At 42.2% G+C, this 13,259-nt stretch overlaps 2 protein-coding genes across 6 annotated transcripts in view; one reads left to right on the forward strand and one right to left on the reverse strand.

The window, feature by feature from the left end:
• The window catches only part of UCHL3 (ubiquitin C-terminal hydrolase L3), a 101,113-nt gene extending 87,988 nt beyond the window's left edge, over window positions 1-13,125 (reverse strand). The window contains exon 1 of the mRNA XM_019444183.2: window positions 13,020-13,125. The gene's annotated coding sequence lies outside the window, so the exon portion shown is untranslated. The remainder of the gene's footprint in view (window positions 1-13,019) is intronic.
• Window positions 10,491-13,259, forward strand: part of TBC1D4 (TBC1 domain family member 4) — a 188,504-nt gene continuing 185,735 nt past the window's right edge. For all 5 annotated transcript variants that reach the window (XM_053898034.1, XM_053898059.1, XM_053898149.1 and 2 more), the window contains exon 1: window positions 10,491-10,616. In XM_053898034.1, coding sequence (XP_053754009.1) covers window positions 10,491-10,616 — 126 coding nt within the window. The remainder of the gene's footprint in view (window positions 10,617-13,259) is intronic.

Consider the following 13,259-nt stretch of genomic DNA (forward strand, 5'->3'; position numbering starts at 1 on the left):
GGCTGGCAGGTGCTTAAAGGGGCATTCCTCTGAAGCATCTCTCCAGAACATGAAACTATTTCACAAACCTTTTTCATTATTCTCAGTGGTTCCAATATACTTTTATTTCCCTCGGATGATCCCATCTTTCATTTAATAGAGAAAATAGAAGTCATCTGATGGAAATGTTTTTAGTTTATTTTCCAGAGAGAGAATGCACGAGTAGGGGAGAGGGGCCGAGGGAAAGGGAGAAAATCTTAAGCAGGTTCCACATTCAGTGTGGAGCCCAACACAGGGCTTGATCCCATGACCCTGGGATCATGATCTGAGCCGAAATCAAGAGACACTCAAGAAACTGATGGAAATTTCTCTAGTTCTTCATACCACATCTACCAAAGGACCTGCATCTCCACTTACTTCCTCTTGTTTGCTTTTTTGATGGAAGAGATATCTTACCTCTTGTCTACAGATAAGCCTTTCACCTGGTTTCTGGATTGAATGCCTCCCTGCTTCTCAAGGGATTTGCTCATTTACTTAATAAACACTGAGCACCCACTCTGTAACAGACACGATGCTCCATCCATTGATCAGCTCCTCTCTCTGTTGTGGATTCAACTTCTCTCAATAGCATTTAACCATGCTCAACGCTCTCTCCCATCGAAAAACCAACTAAACCAAACCAACCGAAAAAGAAAAAAATCCCTCCTTTCACCATGCCCCCTTCTTCAGCGACAACCCTATCTTCTCTTCAAAGCCAAACATCCCTAAAACACCATCCATACTCAGTGTTTTCATGTCTGCATGTCACATTCATTCTGCAATCTACAGCATTTTAGCTTCTGCTGTTATGGCTCTAGTAAGAGGGCTTTTGCTGTGGTCATCAAAAACCAGCCTGTGGCTACACTGAATGGAACCACTTCAGTTCTCACTTGGTCTGATCCGGATGCCGCATTTAAAAATGTGGACCACTTCTTAAACAGGGTGTCCCTGATACCACATTCCCCCTATGTCTCTGGTGCATCCTTCCCAGGCTTTTTGGTCTGTATTTCCTTTAAGTGTTGATGTTCCTCAGGGTTTCCTCGGCAATCTTGCCTTCTCTTTGTCAGCACAATATGGTTGATGTCATCAGCTCCTGAAACTGTAATTATCATCCAAGTCAAGTAAGAAAGATACTTGACATTGTCTTGACATGAAGCTGCTAGAATCTCAAAGACTGTTTTGTTTAAATAATTCTATAAGGGGAAGGAAAAAATAAATCTGTTAACGAACCCTGATTAACAATCTATTTCATGCCAATTAAATACCAGTGGAGTGACAGAAGAAAGTTACTAGGTTTATAGTAGTATCTTAGTCATCACAATGCTGGGGATATTTTACAACGTAGCTGTGTGGAGTCAACTGTTACAACAATGAAGTTTCAGGCAACATTGATGTGGTGCATTAACACATTATCACAACAAAATGAAAAACAAACTTTGCAGTATTTATTGTCTTGAGTTAATGTTACATTCCAAAGAAGATGATGATAATCCTTTTGTAATGAAAAAGTAGACTATCACACAAAAAAGGTTCTTTTTGTTGTTCTCAGCAAACTGTCCAGTGATTCATATTTAAAATTTTTTAATGTTCATCCATTTTTTAGAGAGAGAGAGAGAGAGAGAGAGAGCACAAGCGGGGAAGGGGCAGAGAGAAAGGGAGACATAGAATCTGAAGCAGGCTCCAGGCTCCAACCTGTCAGCGCCTGACGTGAGGCTTGAACTCGAGGACCATGAGATCATGACCTGAGCCAAAGTCTGACACCCAACCGGCTGAGCCACCCAGGCGCCTTCAGTAATTCATATTTATAAGGGACAGAACCTGTATACGTACATTGAACATAGCTGCCTTCCCTCCTGGCTCGTGCTACATATCCTTAGCGAGTTTGTGATATGTGATTTATAAGTATTATTAAATCTTCACCTTTACCCTAAATCCTGTGCTTATTATTCTGCATTTGTGTTTTGGATACATTGCCCTTCTCTTCCTTGTCTTATGCCCTGGAATGTTGTCCTTTATATCACCTGTGCTCCTTGGGCTTGTCCCATGGGAGGTATACCAGCAGGAGATGCAAACCAGGAGGCCAGCAAGGTCAGAGTATTTCTCCTCTGCCCCTTCCCTGCTCAGTGTCCTATCTCTAGCAGTAGCTGTGTGGCTCCCCAACTAAAGGCTCTTCTGGGCTGTGCCTCCTGTGAGGTTCCATTGACATTTTTTACTATTGACTTTTTGGTTCTAGGTGTAATAATGGTTTCCCATTGTTGCAAGTCTCTCCATGCCTTGATATTCTGTTTTTTCCATCATATCTGCCCACACCTTTGTTACTCCTTTCATTCACGTCTTAATTTGAACTCACTTTGGGTGATTTTTTTTTCTTTCCAAACACCTGCCTGATAGGATAGTGTTGTATAACTAAACCAGTGCCATGCATTGTCACTTGTGTCAGCCATTTTCTGCTTCTATTAGGATTCTCATTGAATAATGTGATATGGGGTCCCAAGATTTCACCTATACTTCAACCAAGGGTGAAAGCTTGGATTTGTACTTTTGTATTTTTACTATGTGCTAATGACTCTCAAATTTATATATGTAGCCCAGATCTGTCTCTCAGGGTTCAGAACTGTATGATTTCTCTGCTCAAATATCCTCTGATTTCTCTGCTCTAAAATCCCACAGTTACTTAAAATCCAAATGCCCAATTCCATTACATCCCCCCAAATACCCTTTGAACGACTTTCCTGCTGTTCCTGTCTGTGTAAAGTTAGGGGCCCAGAAACCTCTTTACAATCTGAATAGTCATGGTCTCTATGAGTCTAGGCTGGCAGTACTTTTGCTAATACAATTCCCTAAAGAACTTTGGGGGCTTTCTATATATCAGATCAAATCCCACTCCATGCTTTAGAAGCCAAAGCCACAATTGTTTTCAACACAGTTTTCTCCTTTAGACTGATTTACTGCTACTTTGGGATCAGGCTTCTGTGGGACTACATCTTTAAGCTTTCAAGAAACCATTTTGTTTAGCTGATAAAATACCGATTTAAATTCCCTAGAAGCCTTGGGGTGCCTGGGTGGCTCAGTTGGTTAAGCATCCCACTTCAGCCAGGTCATGATCTCATGGTTTGTGAGTTCAAGCCCCACATGAGGCTCTGTGCTGACAGCTCAGAGCCTGGAGCCTGCTTCAGATTTGGTGTCTCCCTCTCTCTCTGCCCCTCCCCGACTCAGGCTCACTCTCTCAAAAAATGAGTAAACATTAAAAAAAATTTTTTTTAATTCTTTGGAAGTCTTTAAAAAGTGTCTTACAGCCATATTTTTGATTTGACCTTTATCCTTGGGCCGTGTCTTAATTTGAGAATCTTACTTGCTTGAGAAGCTGTAAATAAGAGATAATTTATATTCCAGACTGGCAGGTTCTAGCCTCTCTGAATCTCTAGATTCTGCTTACAAATTGGCCAGTTCTTTTCTAAGTCCATTTTTTCTTGAAGCTCCTTATACTTCAGCTAGTATAAATTGGCTGATACTCTCAGTTTTCTGCTTAGAAATCTCTGCTCAAACCCCAAAGTCCATCAAGACACTATCTTTCAAGTTACAGCAGGGAATGCCTGCTACATAACATGAGTCACTATTTTTTAAGCTTCTATAACAGTTTTCTCACCATTTCTCCAGTCTCCAGAAATAATTATTCTGGTATTTTTCCAACCTCCACTAACAGTTTCCTTCCTATGTGCCACCTGGTCCTGGAATCAAAGTCACATATTTTAGAGTTTTGTTATGGCATCCTCCCATGGCCCCATTTCGCTCATCTGCAACCTTCACTGGACAAACACCATGGAGCTGGCAAGTATGTTTCCAATGCCTGGACCACAGTAGGTATCCAATAAGTATCACCTATAAGTAAAAAAGTAACTCTTAATAGCTAAAGAGGCTTTTAGGGCATCATTGTAAGTTTTATCAAATCTCTATTAGCATAGAAACTGTTACTCTAGTTCAGCTACTTTCTTCTTTTCTTTTTTTAATGTTTATTTATGTATTTATTTTTGAGAGAAAGAGAGAGAGACAGAGAAGGAGGGGCAGAGAGAGAGGGAGAGAGAGAGAATCCAAGCAGGCTCCGTGCTGTCAGTGCAGAGCCTGATGCAGGGCTCGAACTCACAACCCATGAGATCACGACCTGTCAGGTAGTTTCTTCTTAACTGTTGTCTTTATTATACTACCTATTTGATACAATCTGTACAAATATGTGCAGTGGCCCTTGTTTGAACCAAATCCTACATACAAAGTGTGACCCTTAAAATGATTCTTAATGCCTGTATGACTATTTTCTCACCTATAAAATGAGAATAGTAGTACTACTTATCTGGGGCTTCTAGATAATATGGCAGAAGAGGAGAGTTTTAAGATCACCTCATTCCACAGATACACTTAGGTAACATCCGTATCAGTGTAAATAGCCCAGAAAATGACCCAAAGACTGGCAGAATAGACTCTCCACAGCCAATCATAGAGAAGAGGCCACATCAAAAATGGCATACATCTCCTTAGTAAAAAAGGAAAAAAAAAAAAAATAGTACTGCTTATCCCAGATGATTGTTGTGAAAATCCTTCATGCAGAGTAGGTAAGTATTCAACAAATGGGGGCCATTATTATTGTCTCATTTTCAGATTCATGCATAGTAACCTGTAAAAATGGCTGCTTCCAGAAAGAAAATGGGTTGCTGGGCAAAGGAGTGGAAGGAAAGCTTGTATTTAGCTGTATTTATATTTCTTGTAACTTTTGAATTTTCTACCATCTACATATATTGCCTATTCCAAAGAATTATAGGTTTTAAAAATACTACTTATATATTTGTTCATTTTAATCTCTATTGTATTAGAAGCTTGAATGATCCATTTTAAAATCAGCAAGGAAATGGGGGCACCCGGGTGGCTCAGTCAGTTAAGCGTCTGAGTCTTGGTTTTGGCTCAGGTCATGATCTTACAGTTTGTGGGTCCGAGCCCCACATCAGGCTCTGTGCTGACAGCACGGAGCTTGCTTGCGATTCTCTCTTTCCCTCTCTCTCTGCCCCTCCTCTGCTTATGCTGTCTCTATCTCTCTCAAAATAAATAAACATTAAAAAGTAAAATCTGCAAGGAAAATATGAACTAGTTCATTCATGACAGACTTAAAATAGATTTCTTTTTAATCTTGTTAGAGCCCATTAGAAATAGTAATTAAACAAGAAGATTTTTACAGGTGGACAGTTTTTTTCAGTATTAATATGCTTTTGGTTGCAAAAAAAATTCACTAAGTCCAAGAGGAAATAGTCAATTATATCAATGTAAATCTACATAATTCTGAAGAGCATAAATGTGAAATTTCATTCAGTGATAAAGGAGTGTCTAGTGGGGAAAATGTTTAATCTCACTACACTAATATCCTCACTCAAATATATAGTACTTCAAAACCTGTGGTTGATTTCATACCCTTGGTTGAGGTGAAGCTGACCTGAAAGCATGCACTAAATAAATGTTCTTTTTTTTTAAATTTTTAAATGTTTATTTATTTTTGAGAGAGAGAGAGAGAGAAAGAGAGAGACTATGAGTAGGGGAGGGGTAGAGAGAGAGGGAGACACAGAATGTGAAGCAGGCTTCAGGCTCTGAGTTGTCAGCACAGAGCCCGACGAGGGGCTTCAACTCACAAACTGCAAGATCATGACCTGAACCAAAGTTGGATGCTCAACCGACTGAGCCACCCAGGTGCCCCAATAAATGTTCTTTTTAACTGTTTCCTTTTACCCCTCAAACAGGTTTTATGACAACAGAATTTTTCATACCACTTGAGGCACTTCTGAATTACACAGTAAGACAAAAATAGCTATTGTAAAATTATCCCAGCCTTATGGTAGAAGAAAAATCTGTTTCCGTTGTAAAAAATTTTAACTTCTGGAACTAACTGATTCTGTTCTTTGGTATTTGAGAGAGCTGTAAATCCATTCATCCACTACAGATTTATTGATCACCTTCTGTGTGCAAAGGACTGTGCATTTGATTAGCCATCAGTCGCCATGCGTTCCATTCGTATTCTACCACATTACTCTCATTACCCACTTAGCTTGTGCTTCAGTTTCCTAACTTAAAAAAAAATGGCACTTTTCTATTCTTACCATTCATTTATCTGTCAAGAGTGTTAATAAGTAATGCCTGTATTTGAGGTGTGGGCTGACGTAAATGAATAATTACCTACATTTATGTCAAGACATCTTAATGTCAAAAGGTAAGGTGTGGTTAATGTCTTTGAATATTCCATGAATGTTTGAAACAAAAAATCTGTATTCTTTCTTTTTGTTATGTTCAAAAGAGATAAATGATAAACTGGGAAAAACATATGAAATCTATTTTGGACAAAATGTTATTATCCTTAATGCCCACATTCAGAATAATTTTGTAATTCGACCCAGACTTAACCAAAAGTGGGGGGCGGGGTGCCAGGGTGGCTCAGTTGGTTAAGCGTTCAACTTCAGGTCATGATCTCATGGTTTGTGTGTTCTTTTGTGAGTTTGAGCCCCACATTGGGCTCTGTGCTGACAGTGTGGAGCCTGCTTTGGATTCTCTGTCTCTCTCAATAAATAAATAAATAAATAAGTAAATAAATAAATAAATAAATAAAACATTAAGAAAAAAAATGCAAAGATATGAGCACCAAATACTTCAAGGAGAAATACAGATGATTTACAGACATGAAGAGATTGTTATTTGCTATTAATTTCTATTATTTTCCCATTTTTTATTTTCCTAATTTCTAAATTGATCTCTATTGCGTTCTCCTTAATTATTTCTTTGGGCTTCTCCATGACAGTTTTTCTACTTTTTTTAAGTTTAATTTTTAGTTCATTTACTTTCATTCATTCTTTTTTTTAAATTTTAGTTTTATTATTATTTATTTTATTTATTATTATTTATTATTTTAGTTTTATTATTACTTATTATTTATTTATTAATATTTATTATTATTATTATTATTATTTATTGTATTAATCAAAACATTTACCTGTATTTGACAAGTTTTGGCATAAAATTATTTTATCACTTAATTCCATGTAATAGAATTTTCTTTCATAATTTTCTTTTTGATCAGGATTATCCAACATTATGTTTTTACTCTTCAGACATAATGATTTTTAAAACCTATGTTTTTGTTTTTAATTTGCCTTGAGTAATAGTCAGAAAACATGATCTATATGACTGCAATTCTTTGGAATTTATGGGTTTCTTGTGTGACACGGTGCACTGCCAATTTTTGTTTCTTTCATAGGTACTCTGTAAAAATTTTGCATTCTCTACTCATCAAACTTATAAATTTGATTATTCTTAGTTTATTTAATTTTACTGTATCTGAGAATGATTTGTTAAAGTCATCAACTAAAAGTGTTGATGTATTTATGTTTCCTGTCAGTCTTTTATTTGTTTTATGTATCTGGAATCAATTTCCTTAGTGTCTATGTGTTAAAAAATAGTATCTTCTTAGTACTTTCACTGGCAAAATTTTCTTTGTGACCCCCTTCATTAGTTTACTTTCTATTTAATTTGATATTGAAACCACTACCCTGGCTTTATTTTCATTTACCTATGCCTGATATACTTTCTTGTATTTGTTTATTGCACTGTTTCTATATGATTGTTAATTATTTTTAATGTTTATTTATTATTTATTTTGAGAGAGAGAAAGAAAGGGAGAGAGAAAACCAAGCAGACTCGCAGCAGTCAGCACAGAGTCCCGTAGAGGGGCTTGACCCTTCAGATCACGACCTGAGCCATAATCAAGAATCCCTTGCTTAACCACCTGAGTCCCCCAGATGCCCCTCTGTATGATTGCGTTTTAAGAATGATTTTGTGGGAATGCAAGCTGGTGCGGCCACCCTGGAAAACAGTATGGAGGTTCCTCAAAAAACTAAAAATAGAACTACCCTACACCCAGCAATTGCACTACTAGGCATTTATCCAAGGGATACAGGTGTGGTGTTTTGAAGGGACACATGCACCCCCATGTTTATGGCAGCACTATCAACAACAGCCAAAGTATGGAAAGAGCCCAAATGTCCATCGATGGATGAATGGATAAAGAAGATGTGGTATATATATATATACAATTGAGTATTACTCGGCAATCAAAAAGAATGAAATCTTGCCGTTTGCAACTACGTGGATAGAACTGGAGGGTATTTGTAAAATTAGTAAAAGAAAGACAAATATCATATGACCTCACTCATATGAGGACTTTAAGAGACAAAACAGATGAACATAAGGGAAGGGAAACAAAAATAGTATAAAAACAGGGAGGGGGACAAAACAGAAGAGACTCATAAATATGGAGAACAAACTGAGGGTTATGGAGGTGGTGGGAGGGGGGATGGGCTAAATGGGTAAGGGGACTAAGGAATCTACTCCTGAAATCACTGTTGCACTATATGCTACCTAATTTGGATGTAAATTAAAAAAAAAAAAAAATCAAAGAACGTTTATAAATAAATAAACAAATAAAATAAAAAATATCCTTTAAAACAGATAAAAGTGATTTTGTAGGGGTGCCTGGGTGGCTCAGTTGGTTAAGCCTCCAGCTCTTGATTTCGGCTCAGGTCATGATCTCATGGTTCCTGAATTTGAGCCCAGGTAGGGTTCTAGGCTGACAGTGTGGGGCCTCCCTGGGATTCTCTCTCCCTTTCCCGCTTCTCCCCTCGCTCTCTCTCTCAAAATAAATAAATAAACAAAAATAAGTAAAACTGATTCTGTAAACAACAGATTCCTGGATAACTTTACGTTGTTACCTTTTTGTGGGTTAGGTGAACTAATTTACATTATAGTTGCTATTTGGAGTTACTGCAGCCATACTGTTTTCAGTTTTCTACTTATCACACTTTATTTTTGTTTCATTGTTGGTTTTCTTTTTCTTTTTTTTCTCTTCCCTTTTCCACCAAATGGATAAATATTCTACTGGTTTGAAAGTCATACATTGTATTTTGGTTTCCTAGTAGTTACCTCTTATTTATTCCTTCTTCATCTCCAAGTTTGGGGAAACTTTTCTAAGTATCTAGAGCAAGAGAAACTGACTCTGAGCACATACTCTAAATCTTTTGCCTTTGCCAAGTCTTTAGTTTTTGAAACCTGAAGGCTAAGAATGGACTCTTTTGTTATCTGTATTCTGCTGTGTCATCCTTCCACTGGAGCAGAGGAGATGCAGTGCCCTGGCTGCCCGGGCTGAGGGAAGGTCACAGGGAACAAAGGAACAATAGAGGGAAAACCCTGTTATTATCTCAAAATTTTATTCAGTCACGAATGCTTGCGCTCTATTTGCCACTCCATTCGGAGCTCCATTACAACTGTCGGGAGGCATCCTATTATTTTCTAGTACTTGATAATTAGCTGGTAGATACATTTAGTATGTTTATGAAATTAGCTAACTAAATCACTTGGTACATCACCTCTATGATATTAAAACTCTCATTTTAATCTTCGGGTTCTTAAATTCTAATTTGCTATTCATTTGTTCATTCATTCAACATTTATTAAGAACCTATTATATGTCGGCTACCTTGCTGGAGGAAAATATGGGCCAAAAAAATAATCCCTCTCTCAAGATGCCCTCTTTGTGGTGGGGAACACAGACACATCACTCGATAATTACAAAGAATGCGTTAAGAGCTATAATAGAGGAATGCATTAAAAAAGAGCAAAGAGAGGGCTGCTAACTCTGGATTGGTGAGAAACATCTTCACAGAAGAGTGACTTTTGAGTTGCCCCTTAATGAATGGACACTCAAGTAGCGAAGGATGAGGGAAGTTCAAGTTGTGGAGCAACAGGAAGAGCAATAGGGAGAGGAAGGCACCTGTGAAGCCCCATGGAGAGTGAGCCTGGTATGCGGTTGGGGATGGAGGTGAGGTCTGGTGTCTGGATGTGTGAATAGGGGAGACAGGAGCCACAGATATAGGACTAGAAAGACGTGTTTTGAGCTTCAGAAAATGTACATTCATTCTGAGATTTTTAAGCAAGGAGGAAAAGTAGATGTTGGGTTGGGGCACCAAGTGGAAGAGAGAGAAAGAGACAGAGACAGCACATTCGGGCTTAGCAGCAAGGAAACAAGCTAAGAACCATGACAAACTTTTCAGCTCTTATGCCATCACACTAGCGCAGGATCTCACGTTTCTCATGTGGTATAAGTTTTTTAACTAGGATTTGACCATATCTTACCACTCCTACTTAATTTAGATTTGGATGTTAGAAGAGCACTAATTTTTTTTGTTATTGTTTAATATAAGGGTTCACTTTTGGACGTCATAGGTGGTGATGCCTTTAAGACTATTCAGGAGATATTTCTTGCAGGACAGCTCTCCTCTTTGTGCTGGCTCAGCATTCTGGGCTGCATTGATTACAAGCAGCCTCCATATGCACATGTTTCCATGATGATCCCTGGAGTGGAAGAGGGGGCTGGAGTGGAGACTACTGGCAATTAAATGCTTCTGCTTAAGATGCAGCCCAAGTCATCACTGCCAAAACAAGTCTTAAGACCGTGCCCAACTTTAAGGGGCAGAGAAGAGCTGCCTTCTCTTGTATCGGTATGCAGAGAGGATCAGATATTGGTAAGCGGTAATAATACTCAATGCATACTAAGACAAGCATGACAAAAAAGTTACAAAGAAAAGGCTAAAGGCTTTCAGAGCAGGAGGCAATGATAAAAGACAATTCTTCTGTTTTTCTATCAATGAGTGCAAGTTTATTGCTTCACTTTCTTTGGCCAGTAGGAAATGGTCTGCTGGGACTTCAAACTCAATCCCAGCTCCCAAGCTGTTTGACTTGGTGGAACGATGCTCTCCCCAGATCTTTGTTCTTTTTTCCCTCTCTTTTATGGATCCCACATATGTAGCCTAGGAAAATGGGATCTGAATAAGAGAGTTACTGGTAAGGTTCTAGAAGGTTTCAATCTACATTCCAAGAACTTTTCACTGCTTCTTGAGGACATGGGTCTATTTTGCACAAAGTGGTAGAGTGGTTAAATCAAATGACTAAACCTAAACAATTAATAAGGTCTCCATCTTGGAGCTCGGATGTTTATTTCCAATAAAATCACCAGGATGTACCCAGAAATTGAACACAGGAAAAGTGACAATTGACCATAGCCATCTTACATAAACAGGATAAAAAATAGTTCCAAGGCTTTATAGAAAGTGAGAATATCATTAAACTGAAAACACTGAGAAACCTTTGGGTTTTGGATTTTCATTCTTCCTGTAAGTACTTTGGAGGGAGGTGGGAACTTTCAGAGTCTTTCCCTTTTATTTTGTTTACCTCTTATCGAATTCATTACAATTCAGTAAGAGTAAAAAGAACGAGAATCTAATTTGCTAAAATGAAAAAAATAATACTTTTCTTTCTGGTTTAAAGTTAGAATGATCAAATTATCCCTTAAATGTCTTTCGAGTTCCGTGGAACTATAGATTACTACACATAAAAGAGTGAGAAATCTCTACACCTCTGAGCTGGGTATGTAGAATGAATAAAATAGGATTCTTTTGGATATTGTTTGGAAATAAGATTCAGAAATTATTACGCAGGCTTCAGAAGGAATTGAAGCCACGCAAATAAATACTGTTCAAAAAAACAGAAATCCCAACGCCCTCTTGAGAGGGGGCCCCCTCTCCAGGGGGCAGCAGAGACGCGCGGGAGGACCGAGACGTCGGGGACCAAGGAGAGGGCGAGTCGATCCCGGCAGTGGCCGGGCCTGCAGCGGGGTCGCTGCCCCAGGGGCGGATTGGAAGGGCGGGCTGGCACAGGGGCCGGAGGAAGAGGCGGAGAGGTGACTTCACCGAAAAGCTTCTAGGGGCCAGGCTCTCTCCGCCCGCTGGACGGGAGGCGGGGTAGCAGCTCGGTTAAAGTAGCAGCCTGGAAGGAAGGAAGGAGCGAGGGAGGGACGGGAGCAGCCGGGAGGAGGAGCAGCGAGCTGGGCCGCGGCAACGGCTGGGGGAGCGGCCCAGCGTGGCCACGTTTGGGTCTGGTTATTTTCCAGTGAACAGTTCTCGCACGCCCTTCCTGAGGCACGGCTGATCGCGCCGAAGCCGGGCGGCCCCGACCTTCCAGGTGACAGCCGGTCACCCTGGTAGGAGTCAGCTCCGCCCCAAGTCACCCCGCCCGCCCAGAGCCCATTCCCCGCCCAGCCAGCCTCCCTCCGCCTGCCCGAGGCGAGCGCGGCGGCCGCAGCGGCTCTGCAGCGCTGGAGCAGGCGGCGGCCGGCGGCGGCGCGGGGCCCTCGGCGGAGGAAGGGGGAAGTTCGGCCCCTCGGCGCTAGTCCGAGGACGGAGGATGACGATTTAACCCGCCCTCTCCTGCCAGTCCGGCCGCGGGGCGCCCCCGCCGTGCCCGCCGCCCGAGTCTCCGAGCCTCGCCCGGGGAAGTGCCGCATGGGGCAGGGCCGCTGAAGCGCGGAGTTCGGTGTCTCGCCGTGCCAAAAGCAGGCGCGGGCGCCGGTGCGGCAGTTGGCACAGTTTCGGCGGCGCCTTCGGCGCGGGAGTTGGGGGCGCGGCGCGCCTACCCGGCCTCCTCGGTGCCTTCGAGAGGCGCGAGTTATGGAGCCCCCCAGCTGCGTTCAGGATGAGCCGTTCCCGCACCCCCTGGAGCCTGAACCCGGCGCCCCTGCGCAGCCGGGCCCCGGGAAGCCGGGCGACAAGCGGTTCCGTCTGTGGTACGTGGGGGGGTCGTGCCTGGACCACAGGACCACGCTGCCCATGCTGCCCTGGCTCATGGCCGAGATCCGGCGGCGCAGCCAGAAGCCCGACGCGGGCGGCTGCGGGGCGCCGGCCGCCCGCGAGGTGCTTCTGGTGCTCAGCGCGCCCTTCCTGCGCTGTGTCCCCGCACCCGGCGCCGGGGCCGCCGGGGGCGTCGGCCCCGCGGCCGCGCAGCCCAACCCGGCCGTGTTCATCTTCGAGCACAAGGCACAGCACGTCTCGCGCTTCATTCACAACAGCCACGATCTCACCTACTTTGCCTACCTGATCAAGGCGCAGCCAGACGACCCCGAGTCGCAGATGGCCTGCCACGTTTTCCGCGCTACAGACCCCAACCAGGCAAGACGGCGTCTGGAGGCGCGGGGGCGGGTCTGGCACACCCGGGGGGAGGAGCAGGGCTGGAGGCTTTGGGACCCCTCGGGAAGGACCTGTGGTCAGGGCTCCTGGCGCGCGCCTTCCACGTGGCACGCTCCAGCGTCCCCTCCTCCTGCCCTAAGGACCAAG

Source organism: Panthera pardus, unplaced genomic scaffold (assembly GCF_024362965.1).
Source record: "Panthera pardus isolate Hobbes unplaced genomic scaffold, ASM2436296v1 HiC_scaffold_1, whole genome shotgun sequence".
NCBI lineage: Eukaryota > Metazoa > Chordata > Mammalia > Carnivora > Felidae > Panthera > Panthera pardus.